The sequence below is a fragment of the Hydra vulgaris genome, chromosome 13, assembly GCF_038396675.1.
Source record: "Hydra vulgaris chromosome 13, alternate assembly HydraT2T_AEP".
NCBI lineage: Eukaryota > Metazoa > Cnidaria > Hydrozoa > Anthoathecata > Hydridae > Hydra > Hydra vulgaris.
This window is the reverse complement of record NC_088932.1, coordinates 5997852-6014441: the sequence shown is the minus strand read 5'-3', so window position 1 is coordinate 6014441 and position 16590 is coordinate 5997852. Positions and strand designations below refer to the sequence as shown.

Below are 16590 nucleotides of genomic sequence, written 5' to 3'. Positions count from 1 at the left end.
TGACTCTTTTCTTATAAAAGGAACGAAAAAGTTAAAACTTAAGAAAGCTGATAATAAGAAAGAAAAAAAAATTCGTAGCCATTAACAAGTGTAACATGAACAATGGCAACTCAACTAAACAACTTTTAACCAAGGGATCATCCATAAATAATTGTACTTATTTAAAAAATGGAAGTAGAAGATTGTTTTTGTTTTTTTAACAAGTAAAACCAATATTTCAACTCTTGGTTTCATTAATGATTTTGTGAAGGAAAGCTTTTTAGTTTAGTTTATTAAATTTATCATTACATAATCTATGGACGATTCTCAAAGAAATACTTTTGAGTCATTAAAAACAAAAATTTAAAGTAAAGAAAAACAAACAGTTTGTTGAACAGATGCAGTTAATCCATAATTGCTAGCCAGCCCATTGTAACCATGCTTCTCACAATTGTCAATAACTTGTTGTACTTTGTGAACAGCAACTTGAAAAAAAAAAATGTTTTAAAACACTTATTACATTATACAAATATTTGATTTTAAAAAGTTGCTGACCTTGCACTTTTGCAGCTACATCAGCATGAATCATCAGTGTTAAAGGTTTCTCACTATTAAAAAAAAATTTCATGTTCAAATCTAAACAACATTTAAATATTTACATAAAAATGTTCATTCTTACAAAAACATCATGCACCTACAAGTTAAAAAAAAAAAAAAGGCAAAAACATAAAAGGAATATCTAAATATAAAAAAAGAATAATTCATTGTACTTAAAAATGAAGCCTTGCATTCACAAAGTAAACTATAACTGATGCAAAAACCTCTTAAAAAAAAACCATTGATCCGCAAAATAAAAACCTATTTAAAATCATTCTTGATTCTACCAATAAACGCACTATAAACAAATTACAATTGCTTTAATAATAATTAGTGCCAATTATTATGTCAATTATTCAGCAATTTTAAATAAATTTAAAAAATCAGCAAAATAAGTCAAAATCAAAAAAAAAAACTTTAAACACAACAAACGGCCACAAAACTATAGAACAAATAAATTTAAAAAAATTAATTTAAAAAATGCTCTTACGATGTGCCAAATAAATTAAGTTTCCTTTTATCATCTGCACTTAAATATCGACCACGCAAAGACAACAATGCACCACTTTGACGCCCAATCTGTAATAATATGTAACTTTAGAAAATAATTTAAGTAAAGCTCTAAGTACTGCTAGCATTGCGTACTACTAAACATTGCTAAGTATTGATGTACTATATATCTAATATATTGTTATAGGGCATTTCCAAAATATCGCGCACGAAAACTTGTCTATTATTTTCATAAAAATAAAACTGACAATATCTAATTTACTCTCATTTAACTCTAATCAATATAAAAATTTTCTAAACAAAACAATGGTATACATTAGTAATGTTATCAAAGAATAAATCAAGTTTGAAGCGGAACAGAAAAATGCAAATTTTAGTTACTAGATAATTAAACTTTTATTCTTCAGAAAATATAGGTGTCAGCAGTATACTTTTTTTTTTTAATTATTTTAGGTTTTAGTAAAGATTTCCAGAAAGTTACGGGATAGCACTATGTATCATAGAGTCACAGCAGTCATTTAAATGCAGTTCATGATTTATGACGCACCGAAGTCAGAGACAAAAGTTGCATATTTGTCAATTTCATACAGTTATTTTTACAAAAATAAATTGCTTGTAAGTATTCAAGTGAAATATTATATTTCTACAACACATATTTAATATCTTTGATGGGAAATAGCAGTCATCAAATACTTCTAGCTGGTGTGTTTATATATATATATATGTATATATTATATTATATATATTCTTAGTATGGTGTTTTGAAAAATATTGGAAATTTTTCAAACTATTGCGACATTAACAGACAAAAATGTTAAATATAAAATATATATATATATATATTTAATTTTTTCAGGTAGCCTAAAATATGATAAAAATATTTTTTTTATAATTTTTTTTCCTATTATAAGTCCTTAAACTTTTTTATATTTTTAGAGCTTTTGGTATCAAAAACTAGGAAGAAGTAATCTTTTTGTAACTTTTAAATCCGGAGTCCTTATTGGGACTCCGCATCCCTGCATAATAGTATCCATATTGCTTTAAGTCTCTGCTTCTAATTGTTAAAACAAAGAAAAATAAAAAGTCATGCACAGAAATGGAAATGTTCTATATTGTAAATTAAAAAATTCAAGTAAAAGAAATTAAGAAATCTTTAAATCTCACCAAATCTTGAGAAGAAGACTTTGTTAAAAAAACTCTAAAACATAAATGTTAAAAACTGTTTAAGAAAAGTATTTAAAAGTAAATGAAAATAAAAACAGAACATTTTTGATACATATAAAAATGCAAATCATTATGAACTTTTTTTTTCTTTTTCAATTTATACTTATATTTATATATATATATATATATATATATATATATATATATATATATATATATATATATATATATATATATATATATATATTTTATATATATATATATATATATATATGTATATTTTATATATATATATATATATATATATATATTTTATATATATATATATATATATATATATATATATATATATATATATATATATATATATATATATATATATATATATATATATATATATATATATATATATATATATATATATACAACCCGCGGAATTGAGAAAAAATGAGGTCAGCAACAATTTGCCAACCTCAATCTTTTAGAGGTCAGCATCAGATTGGTAAAAAGAAATTTGATACAAAGGTCTTACCATAAAACATAGAAATGAGGTCGACAATTATTTGCCAACTTCAAACACTTTAAGGTCAGCATCGCCAAATGCCAACCTTAATTCCGAGGCCTCTCTATATATATACAGTTTTTCCCACCTCATTTCGACAATGTATTAGCTCATTTTGACATTCTATCAGTACATTTTGACGTGGTAATTACACATTTTAACACTATTGCATTAAACTTTAACTGTGTTGCATTAAATTTCAACAATTTAAAAAATATATATATTAAAAATTTTCAAATGATTGTTAAATAATAAACGAGTTGTATTTAATCTGTCCAATTTTTAAACTCTAAAATATTTAAAGCAGAAACTTTAATCATAAATACGCTTTTAAAAATAATTTTTTAGATATAAATAAAAAAATATATAAAGTGGATACTAAAATCATAAATGCAGTTTCAAAAAAAATTTTTTAGATATACATAAAAAATTTATGTAAAATAAATCATGTGGATTTTAAATCTTATTTAAATGAAAACTCACTATCAGAAATTGCAAATATTCCTGGATTTAAACAAAATACAATTGATTCAAATATTGAAAAATGCTTTGCCGATGGAACAACAATAAAAAAGAGGTTCGAGTAACAAAAAATTAAATTAAGGGCTCAAAAAATGTATTGACGATGATTGTGGAATAATTCTTGATGAAGTTAAACAAAGGCTTTTTCAGCAAGAATCCATTCCAGTTAGCTGTTCTATTACAGCAAAATGCATTAAAAGCTTAAATTATACTTTAGAGCGTGTTCACAAGTTATTGATGAATTATTTATGCAGAAAAAATTAGATTAATTAAAATTTAGACTAATTTTAATTGAAGAGCTATTTATGCAGAAAGATTCATGAACATTTTGTCTGCATCAAATGACACTAAAATATTCTTAATTGATGAAATAGGCTTTAGTCTTTCAATGCAAATTAAAAGAGTCATTCTTTAGCTGGAAAGAAGGTCACGCAAATAGTGACCAATATATTTCAGTCTATTATGCAAAAATAGAATTTTGAAATATGAAGCACAAACAAGAGTATTTAAAGGCTTTTTATCACGATTATTTTTAATTATTATTAATTAAAAATAATCGATTATTTTAATTATTTTTCAAGAGTATTTCAATCTTTTTATATTTTATTTGCACAATTAGTTGTTAATGAAATTGGTGGAGATATTTTAATTTTAGATAATGTTCGTTTCCATAAAGATGCTGTTGTTCAAGATGAGATGTTGGTAATTCTTCAAGCGCCTGTTGGTAATTCTTTGATGTTTTTACCTCCATTTTCTCCCTTTTGAAATCCTATTGAAAATATGTTTTCTAAATGAAAACGATGTATCAAAAGATGTTAATCTAAAACTGAAGAGAAACTACTTGAAAGTATTTAAAAAGGTACATTGAATGTTACTAGCACAAATTGCAATAATTTTTACATATTGTTATGTGCATTATGTAGGTAGGTTAAATTTAAAACTTTAGACTTCCAACTGCAGCAGTTTTGAAATTATAGCCTTATAAATAAGACACATAGGCACTCCTTCATTTACAAATGGTAAAAATAGACTAATTTAAATCGTTATAACTTTTTTCTTATATTCAACAAGTTTGTCATTTTTTTTAGAACTATTTCATAGATACTCCTGTCATTTAAATAATGGTTTTTATTAATTTTTATCATACTAGAAAAAATTATAACATTTTCTACTTTAGAAAATCTAAAGATTGCTTAACTGTAGCATTTTCCTACTGATTCAAAAGTCTTTACAGGTAACTTTTCTGTTTAGCTACTATAGTCTGCAATAAGTGCTCAAAATAGCAGCTTGTTGCAGTTTAGAACTTGAACATATCTAAAAGTCTATTTGCCTAAAAAGTCAAATTTTCAGACATTTTGAGATATTTGTAAACTAATCTAACACTTTGTATTGATCTAAAATGCAAACATTATAAACTTGTTCACACCAAAAATGCCAGCATTTTTTAATAATCCTATTTTTATTTATCAATGGTTGAATGCATTATTGAAAAACAGTGCCCTTCTAAAGATATAATTGGTTGCCCCCTCCTTATTCTGGTCTATATATAGGATAGAAGCACAAATAATTTGGCAACAACTATTTAGATATCTGCATTATTGGTTAAATGTAATACTTTAAAAATAACTTAAGTTAATTCAAAAATTGAAAGCATTATTTATATAAATTCTGTTTTATTATAGGTGATTAAACTGCTAATAATTCAGTACACAATTAGTACCAAATGACTTCTGACATTAATTCCTTAATTTAATGTCTCAAAAATAAATAAAAGCAGACATTAACTATCTAATTTAATGACTAGACAATAAACAAAGGTAGACATTATTTACTTAATTTAATGAATCAACAATATATAAAAGTAGACATTTACTTAATTTAATGTCTCAACAATAAATAAAAGTTGACATTAATTATTTAATTTAATGACTCAACAATAACATTAATTACTTAATTTAATTACTCAATAACAAATAAAACTTTTTCTGGTTAAGCAAAACAGTTAAAATAAAATACTAAAAAATTAAGAACATAAAACAAACTTAAAAATAAACTTTTCATTATTGAAATACTTATTATTATGAAATTTATTTATAATTATTATTTATAATATAAATAATAACGTATTATAATAAAATTTAATTTAACTATCTAATTTAAAAAATTAAAGAATTTATAGATATAAGGAAACAATAACTAAAATAGATAAAGAGTAAACATTTTAAATTGTTTATAAATTTATCACTTCTATTATAACTATGGTAAGTTTTAAACAAAGTATATATAATTTGTCTCTTCCCCCCCCCCCCCTCATCATCACCTCCATTTCTCTACTTTCACTGCCCACAAAATGTAAGCGATTTCGCCTTGTTATAACAGACAACAAGAGAATTTTTTTTTTTCCCTAGGTAAATCTAGTCTTGACAATCTTCAAAATCTGGTCTTTTATAAAAATGAACTATGCAATTAAATAATTTGTAATGAATGGGAGTTATTTTCGATAAAATATAATTTTTTTTTGGAGATTGGCAATCAAAATTTCAAATTTTATAAATATTATTATTTAATGTGCTGAACACTAAACCACTCTAAAGTTATTTTATTGAACTTAAATTTTTTTTATTTTATTGAATTAAATTTTTTTCTTTTATTGAATTTAAAGTCAACTTTTTTTACCTTGCTGAGATATCATTTATGTCAAACTCTGCATAATACCCTCCATTGTCCATTTTTTTTACTTCAGGAATACTTCTTGTCTGTGTAGTGTTGATTAAAGGAACCTTTGGTCCCTGGATTTCAATTGGGTTATTTCTTCTAATTTGTTCTGCAGGACTCCATACAGAATTTGGCTTAAAGAGAAATTGAATTAATAACAAAAAAGTAGATTATGACTATTTTTGTTTATAACTTTTTTAATTAAGGGGTTACCAACCAGTAAAGATGTTGGCTTCGTCTGGTATTTTCCTTCTGCAACAAGCTTTGCTGAAAGCTGAGCTGCTCTTTGCCTTGCTTTTTCAGCTGCACTTAACTCCTCAGTTTCTTTTCTTTGATTATGTCTAAATAAGAATGAGCAATTTTTTATTTAAAAAAAAGTAACACTGAAAGTTTATTTTTATATAATCATCTTAATCATGATTCTTGCTTTATGTAGACATCAATTTAAAGTAAACACAAGGTACTTTTGATTTTCTTATCATAGTGCAACCAGAGTGTAAAGAAGACGAGAAAAACGTTCAAAGAAAAAAGTAAAAATAAAAGTTTTATTAAGATGAAAATTTCCTGTAAAAAGAAGCAACATTACTGAATGACAAGTCACAAAAATGGCAAGTAGAACTAAAGATGATAACTTATAAAGGTGTAAAGTAAAGTAGTATGGTAATTTTTGTAAAAAGAAGAAAGATATGCATTACAACAATTTGACAGAGGCTAAACTTTGTAACCATAGAAGATCAAATCATATTTACAATGCAATTTGAACCTAATAGAGAAAAGGCATATTTTAGGTGTCTTCCACATATATAGGACAATTCTCATAATGACATTTCTCCAGGGATGAGGAGTCCCAAATAGGAGTAACAAAAAAATCTGGAGTAACAAAAAAATTACTTCTTCCTAGTTTTTGGTATCCAGGAGCTCTAAATCTCTAAATATAAAAAAGCAAATAGATTACTAATAGGAAAAAAAGTTAAGACTTAGTTTAGAGGAACAATCAATTTTTGAACCTGGAATCCTTAGGTATAATGGCTGCAAGGACTGTGGGACTTCCGGCTTAAAAATAATAAGTTCTAAGTCATTAAATCTTATGAATTTTTTTCTTTTTGCAGATCATAAATCAACCAACATTTTTAGAGCGTCTGGACACCAGAGACCAGACGAAAAAATAGAGATATAAAGCCGGATCTCTTTTGGGACTCTGCGACCCTGCATTTCTCTAATACACACATCTTAAGCATCATTTTACTTGAATGAAGTTTTTTCATATCATCTGTGATGCACTTTTGCCAAGTCTGACCTCTTTTATGCAGTATGGTTTTTTTTTTAGTATGCAGGGAGAAACTAGTATCTCCCTGCGTACTGATACTCAATCACCTGCATCTTTACATTATACATGCTTAAATCTCTATAACTTTCTCTGATGCAGCCTACCAGATATACTTACTATTCTTAAATTCTGTCTAAAATCTTCCTTTCTTTTTTAATTTTTTAGAGTCACTCACCCACCTGACCATTATTATCTCTGTTCTTTCAAGATACTGGATATTATCAACCTTCATTACCTGTGCTTCATTACCTTTGATCATAACATTCTGGAAACATATGGTGATAACTTTACTTCAACATTTATTGATGCGCCTCTGTTGGAAGGACTTGTGGAAAAGTGGAGAACTTGGCAAAGGCACATCTTATTTTCTCTCGATGCCTCTTCTGATCCAGCAGCTGATCCAATTGTCACTCCAAGATAACAAAACTTACTCAATTTTTCCATCACTATTTATTTTATTCTACCTTTTGACTTCTCTGTCAACAAAAAAGAGTACATTTTATACACTTAAAACCAGCAATTTTAAAAACAATATATAGCACCTTGTATGCAACTATTCTCTTATGAATCCATTTAACACAAATACCATACTTTAAAGCGAATAAAATCAGAAATAAAAAAACAGCAAGCTCAACAAAAATCTTTGCAGATTCCAGCCAATGAAATGGAAATGTTTTTCATGAAATGTAAGGAAAAATCGGACATATATCCAAAAAAAGGTCAGAAATTTAATAAAACATAAAGTAAAGAAAATAGGATGAGTAGTGTCATTCATTAGGTAGAATATCAACAATATTGCAACAAATTACTAGCAGTAAATAGCTTTTTGTTTGTGTTAAAATTTACCAACTACTGCAAGCTCAAACCTGTCACAGGAGAGATCACATTTAAAATATACTATCTGTTCTAGGTAATCAAAAAGTGATATCTTTTCAAATTAAAGTTCTTAAACGTAACATTAAGTACCATTGAACATTAATATAAATAAGAAACAACATAAAATGAAATCTTGAGGCATCACAGAGGTTACTGAACTATTGTTCATTAAGGACAACTTAAATACAGTAATTAGAAAAAAATCTTTCTTTTAAATAAAGTAATAAACTTTTAAGAATTTTTCATACTGATGACATCCTCGTCGATCATCTTCAAAACTTTGGTCATATTGATTACTTTCTCGTTCATCGTCAAATTTTTGGTCAAATCGACTTTTATGTTCTACTGGTGAATTACTTTTGTAATCAAATCGACTACGACTGCTGCGTATTGGAGATGATTCTTTAGATGGAACAACATCAAATCTACTTCTTCGTGTTTTAGATCTTGAATCAGATGAAACTTTTGAAGAATGAGTATAATTATCATCTGATGAACTGTCAGCTACCCATATACTTTTCAATAAATAATTTGTATCTTCATCTAGAATTCTGTTTGTAGAACTAAAAAACAAGACACAATACAAAATAAGTTAACAACATAGGAAAAAAAGGACTTAACTATGATTGTAAATTAGAAACAAGTATATAAACTATTAAAATAAACACACTAGTACTAGTAACAATAATAACAAGATTAACAAACAATAATAATAAATTAACAACAATACTATAAGTACCTACAATAAGTACAACATTTTATAATATGTTTTATAAACAAGTTTTAATTATACATCTATTTAACAACTATTGAGATTTTACCAGTCCATATTAAATCGGTTTTTTTAAAACTGCTAAAATAAGCATTAGTAAAAGATTAGTGGTGCATTTTTTTAAATTTATGTTAAATCTCTTTGATTTTTGAAACTAGTAAACAATCATTGAAACGTACAGCTTACTTTTTAATTGTAGTTACTTTCTCTTAATAGTTCTATGTAAGTTTGTAAAGTTTATCTCTATGCAACCCTCAGAATTAGAAAAAATAAGGTCGGCAATAATTTGCTGACCTAAATTTTTTAAAAGTCGGCATTCTGTTGACTAAAAATATGATACAAAAGTCTTACTATTAAACATAGAAATGAGGTTGGCATTTTTTTGTCAACCTCAAACACTTTTAGGTTGGCAGTTAGATCGGCATTGCTGAATGCCGACCCTAATTCCGAGGGTTATCTATGGAATACATGATTACCAAGTATAAAAGTTATAATAATGACATACTTTTGGATAAATTTTGTAAAATAATATTAGGGATCCACTTAATGTTCAAGGGTCTTTAGCAACCAATCATAACAATTGTTTTTTTGTTTTTTGTGTTTTCTTAATACCTAAGAAATGCCAGTTTTTATTTTTGATAATATAATGAAATTGCCAGATTATAATTTTAACATAGTTTGTTTGAGACGTCGGAAAAAGAGTTGTCTTTAGATTTTATTTACTATTAAATCTATTTCTTGAAAAAGATAATAATATTAATTTAATTTTATTATAATTGCCTTTGTTAATGACGCTAATAATAATTTTTCAAAAGTCTCAAGAACCAAATTTTTAAGGTAAAATATAAGATTTTGTAGTTTGAGAAAAATGGATCTTAACATTGAACATTACCTCTTGCATCAATTTCTTGCAACAATAAAAATATTTATCAGAAGTGATAATACAGTGTGTCAGCTCTAGTAAAAAAGATTGGAGACATTAGAAATAACTGCGCAATATAAAAAAAACCATATGGTCCACATTTAGAAAGTTGCAAGTATAATAATAATATTAATAATAATAGGGTACATCCGAAGCAGAAAAAAGTATGAAAGAAAAGATTTTGATCTGAAATTTATATTGTTACTATTAAGACGACTAAGTTTAGGTTTTTTTGGTCCGATTTAGGTCTTTTTTCGGCTTGGTTCAATTTAGGTTATTTTTTTGGTTGGTTTCAAAAAAAAATTTAATTGGCTTGGTTTAACTCAACTTGTTTTTGAATTTGGTTCAAAAGCAAAACAAAATTTTGAAGATCATTTATTTCATAAATTTGAAATGGCAGATTTCTAAAAAAAAAAAGAATGTTTTATTTTATATAAACAATCTTTTTAATTTTTCCAACCACTAAGGTAGTACTTCTGGTAGTGACAACATTACTGGCAGTAGAAAAAACTCTCTCTGAAGTTGCTGAATTACATTGCTATTTCCAAACTAGTTAAATAGAATTGGGTACTACAACTTTATTACTTACTACCATTCTAAAATTTTTTTTTTTCTTCTGCTGTCTCAGCTGCTAAAGAATGATTTTAAAAAATATATAAATACATGTGTATAAACAGGGCCTATTCTAGGAAAAAAATTTAGGCAGCAGTACCCACTTGTTCTGGCAAACTTTAGCAAAAAATCAGTGTTTTTTTTGCGAAAAAAAGAATATTTGGTGTAAAAAGGAAAAAAAAAAAAAAGGTCCTCAAATTTTAATTTGGGCAATGCCCAAATACGATTGACACTATCGAAAACAGTCTAGAATAGCCCCTAATAAATGTATATGTGTGTATATATATTAGAGGTGTGCCGGCACCAGTTTATACTGAGTCCGAGTCGGGGTACCTGGCACCGGGTCCATATTAAATAAATTAAGCTTGTAAAATCTCTAGCCCTGAATTATTTTGACAAAATAACACTGGTTAATTTGCGCTAATTTAGTTTGCCTAAATATATCAAGTTTCTTTTTAATAAACAACTATACACTTGAGGTCAAAAATTCAAATTATGCAAACTAATTTGTTAACATGATGTCCATAAATGATTTTTCTCCCTCAGGTTTGATAATACTTGGATCAACTTTCCGTATGAATTTGTTAATGCCAAAAACATCGAGAGCTTTAAAATTAAAATAACCTCTATCAACTTCGAAAAATTCTCTCACACAATAAAAAGAAGCTATTCAAATATCCGTGTAAATCCGTGTTTCCATTTTTTTTTTAAATATAAAAATATTTTTATATTTTTAAAAATATTTTAAGTGAGATATATCTATATCGCGTAAATAGAGCTTTCTAGTAATCGAATCATTAATACTTTTAGACTTATATCAAAAAGTTTATTGGTTGAAGTTTAAACTAAAAGCAATCCAGTTACAGGCCTTGTTACGAGATTTCACTGCGTAGCGAAAACGCGTAACGCAATTCTAAGTAACTCAACTCAGCAAATATATTTTGCATTGTTAGAAGTTATATTGCGTCACTAGAGTCTTTTCAAATACCGAATTGTAATTAAAGTTATTTTATTAACGCGTTAAAAATCATACAGTTTTTTTTTCTCACTATAACAAAAGTTACAAATAAAATCTAAGTAAATCTTATTTAAAAAATCATTTTTATTATTTTTTTTAAATATGAACTACATTTTATTTTGAAAAAAATATTTATTTCACGAAACGTAAAATAATGTTTGTTTATATTCTTATAATTTTACAGTTGGTTTTTGGTTATTTTATTAACTGTTAATAAATTTTTACTTTTTTAATTTGTGAACTCTTTTTAATGTTTTTAAACAATAAAGAGGTTTTTTTGTTATTTATCAGTTATTGATAACATATTCGTGATCATAATTTATTTTCATAAATTAAACGAACATCATTAAAACTTTACGTTATTGAACTAACAATAAACAAAATATTTTATTAATAAAATATTTACATCAAAATAAATCAGGCATTTTTTAAACTATTATGATTAAAAATAATTTTTATATTTAAAAGGAATTTATATATTTAATTCCTTAAGATAAAACTTAAAACACTTTATTTTTTTAACTAATTTTTAACAACAACAAAAATTACTTAACAAACTGTTTCTTTAACAAAAAATCTATTAGTTTACAATTGCAGTTAATTGCTTTTACTTACGACTTTATTTCTACTGAATAAACGTCACGTTAACGACATCAAAAGATAATTTAAATATTCTAAAAGATAAAAGTTTTTTCGTAGCGCAAAACTGCTGAACACGTAGGCAAATCGCCTTTTCGCAGGCAAAATGCGAGCTGCGTAACGCTTCTTAACAAGGCCTGCAGTTAACAATACTTTGACACAATTTAAAGTGTTTTTTGTTTTTTTGTTGTTTTTTTTTTGTAATTCACCTCCCCAATATATATATATATATATATATATATATATATATATATATATATATATATATATATATATATATATATATATATATATATATATATATATATATATATATATATATATATATATATATATATATATATATATATATATATATATATATATATATATATATATATATATATATTTATATTAAGGTGGTGGTAAAAACAACTTATTTTAAAAATGTCAGCTGACAACCCCTAAATGTGTTTTATATAATAAAATAATACTGGATTTAAAAAATTTTTGAATAAAAAATATTTTTACGGGTGCCACAAGACCCTTATACATCAAACAGGTTCCTAATATTATAAAAAAAAAGGTTTTTTAAAAGTATATCATGTTGGGTTTCAAAAGTATATCATGCTCAAATGAAGCAAAATTATGTAAAAATTTCAAAAATAATCATTGTTTTATAAAAAGCAGAGATAAAAAAATTATAATTAAAAAAATCTTGTTAAATTCCCTTTTTTTTGTTATAAATTAAAAAATATCATTTTCTATTTACTAAAATCTAAAATAATAATATATTTATAAAATGATTCATATTTTTGAAATTTTTATATATTTTTGCATCATTTGAGACCCAACAGGACATACTTTTGAAAAACTTTTTTTTTTATAATATTAGGAACCTGTTTGATGTATAAGGGCCTTGTGGCACCCGTAAAAATATTTTTTATTCAAAAATTTTTTAAATCCAGTATTATTTTATTATATAAAACACATTTAGGGATTGTCAGCTGACATTTTTAAAATAAGTTGTTTTTTCCACCACCCTAATATAAATATATATATATATATATATATATATATATATATATATATATATATATATATATATATATATATATATATATATATATATATATATATATATATATTTGTTTAAGGTTTTAAATGTTTGTTTCCACAGAAGAGATTTTAACTGAAAAGATAAAACGTTCCACGCCTCCTGCCTTACCAATGCAGCAAAATTTTCCTACTTGCTTTGAACTCTGGATCTCTTGCTTGATCTGAGCAAGCACTCTAAGTAATATTTAAGCTTTGAAATTATACTTGGTGATCATGTATGCCATACATTCATTTATCAAAATGTTACTAACTCAAGATCATAAATATAAACAACTTCATTTACAATGTATAAAATAAAACAATATATTAAAAAACTTTTAGCACAAGCTAAAATATTAATTAAAAATGGTTCACACAGTAAAATATATCATTCACAAGAAAAAATGTTCAAGTGGTAAAATGACACTGCAAAATGACATTGTTTTTTTCCTTAACGCATATCATTGATAGCTCAGCGGTTTAGTGCACTGTCATCAGTGTCGTTTCGAGAGGTTTAAGACCTCCCCTTAGCATAATAGATTTTGAAATCTTGTTTATATATTTATAGCAAAAAAATAATAATATAGCAAAAAAGATTTCTAAATTTCTAAATAAAATTTTAAAGTTTTCTAGTTTTATAGATTTATTATACACAATTGTTCCATATACTGCCTGCAAACTCAAAATATGCTAAAGACATTTACACTTACAGATGTTTGTACATAATGCAAAATCAATGGTAGAACTAAGAAGATCTTAGACCATTAAAAACTATAAACGTGGCCTTAGCTATAAAATGCTAATCTAAAAGTTAAGCCAAAAAAATTTTGTGCAGTGGCGCCAGTTTGTGGTAAAAAAAACTTTTATACATCAAGTTTGCTTTTGCATTTATCTTTTTGATTAATTTTATAATAAAGATATAAAATTGGTACATATATAATTTCACGGATAAGAGTTTGTATTTATTACAATAATAATAAAAAAATAGTTTTAAAGAAAAAATTTAGCAATTACTATATTTAGTCTAATTAGACTATATCCCATAAAAATATATTCTATATATTTTTTTAATAAAAAGAAACTTTTCTAAAAAATTGAAACAAAATCTTATTTCTAGTTAGTGTTTTGCCATAAAAGTGACGTAACAAATGGAAAATTTTTTGACTTCAATGATTTATGAAAAAGCCGCGTCTATCATATTTAATAATCTATGAAGATGATGTAAATTTAGCAATCAGATATTACTAAATTTACATCATCTTCATAATTATTAGAAAAGTTTTCTTTATTAAACATGTATAAAACTGTATAAAACGTTATATAAGTGGATTTTTTACATTTGTATATAACTTATTTGTTTATTGCCATATTATGTTATATTAAATGCTGTGCAATAAAGCTGCGCTTAATTAGAAAACTCTCTTGAAAAATGTTGATTAATTAAAATCTGTATAAGACTTTGGAAAATGGTTTGTTTTTCAATTACATGCATAAATTCGATTTAATTCGGTTTAATGCGCTGTCATCGGTACTGTTATTGTGTTAAGGGGCGGACTTAAATGGGTTTAAATCCACCCCTTAAGACAATATATATTTTTAATTTTTTTAATCTGGCCATATAATTTAAGAAAATAAAATAAATATAGCTAAAAAGACTAATAATTGGTAAAATAAAAGTTACTTTTAACGTTTGGCCTTTTTTTTTTTTCCACAGCAGAACCTTTTAGAGTAGCAGGACTGTCTTATTAAATTTTTTCCTTATTAAGTTTCAGACCATAACTTTTTTTCAGACCATCTGCAGCTTATTAGGACTAATTACCTGAGCACATTAATGACATAAGTATCTCAATAATGACACATACGCAACAAATTTCTCCTGGTGAATTTTTACCTCTTGTAAAAATCCTTTCATTTGTTATAGTGTATAATATCTTCACATATGTTATGCATGTAATAACTATAAAACTTTAAAAAAAATAATAAGTTGCCAATGGTAGGATTTGAACCACAGCTTTTTTGTTTAGAAGCTCTACACACTAACCACTCGGCCTTATTGTCTAATAAAAATTTTAAAACTATTTAATAAATAAAAGACTTTATAAAAAAGTAATAAATGCAGATGAACGACATTAAGGAGATGTTGCCGCAACGCAGTTTTCAATGAAAGTAAAACTGTAAAACTTGATTCAAGTTTTAATATGTTTTAACATTACATAATTTCAAGTTTGCATGAGTAAGATATTTGCATACACTTTCCTTCACGTTTTCGAATAGTGCTATAATATTTCGAAAGAGCTGTGATTCTTTTTCACCACTACCTTGGTTGCATTGGCTGCCAAGGGTTCCATATCAAACACACTCGAAGGGGCACTAACACTACTAACATTATTAAGTTCGGCAATAATATATAGAGATATTATTTATAACTATGATTATTATTTGTATTATTATTAAGAATCTTACACCTCTACTAGTTTATTTCAAAAATAATGGTTATGAATAAGTAAATAAAAGGTGAAAATAAATTAGACTGAGTCAAAACAAGTTTAAAACCTTTTTTTTACTCTAAATTCTTTATCAAGTTTCCCAATAAGAACACCAAGACCATCATCACAAAATAGTTCTCCTGCATCAATCATAAGGGCACAGTCACGCAAAGATCCTCCAAGTTTTGCTCGAACAGCTAGAGCCTGCCTCCTAGGTTCCATTGTTGTAAACAGTTGCCATTTTAATACCTCACTTCTCCAACTTTCATATTCAGTGCCTTCCTTAAAAACTGGTATATCCACTTCAGCCATAGTTCTAAAGCATTATAATTGTTTCTAAAAATAAATAACTGCAGAATCAGAATCTCATTATTTTTTACTCTACTTTTATAATACAATTTTCCAAAATAAACTTTATACAATCTTTGAAATATTTTGATAACAGTTGTGCTATGTAATACAGTATTATAAGCATAATTTTTAGAAAAGGCTTTACAATTTTTCACAAAAAATCCTTTTGATTTTTAAAACTAGCTATAGAAAACAATCAGTAGAACATAACAGTTTACTTTTTAATTATAGCTACTATTTCCTAATTGTTCTATCATAGAATCTTACTTCCATAGAACCTATGGAAGTTTGATAAGTTTATCTCTATGAAATACATGATTATCAAGTATAAAAGTTATAATAATTTTAAAATATCTTTTAACTTAATGAGATGAAAGGTAAGACTACAGCTACAATTAAAAAATGAGTCTTTATGCATTAAAATTAACTTATTATGTATGTATGTATGTATGTATGTATGT

The 16590-nt window shown here is 25.7% G+C and overlaps 1 protein-coding gene across 2 annotated transcripts in view; it reads right to left on the bottom strand.

Annotated features, from left to right (window-relative positions):
• LOC100197187 (KH homology domain-containing protein 4) overlaps positions 1-16124 on the bottom strand; it is a 40423-nt gene extending 24299 nt beyond the window's left edge. For both annotated transcript variants that reach the window (XM_065816227.1, XM_065816228.1), the window contains exons 1-8: positions 15846-16124; positions 8501-8815; positions 6267-6390; positions 6011-6183; positions 2251-2284; positions 1067-1155; positions 535-587; positions 364-464 (exon numbers count right to left, since the gene is read on the bottom strand). In XM_065816227.1, coding sequence (XP_065672299.1) covers positions 364-464; positions 535-587; positions 1067-1155; positions 2251-2284; positions 6011-6183; positions 6267-6390; positions 8501-8815; positions 15846-16090 — 1134 coding nt within the window. In that variant the 5' untranslated portion in view covers positions 16091-16124. The remainder of the gene's footprint in view (positions 1-363; positions 465-534; positions 588-1066; positions 1156-2250; positions 2285-6010; positions 6184-6266; positions 6391-8500; positions 8816-15845) is intronic.
• Positions 16125-16590: the final 466 nt, after the last annotated feature.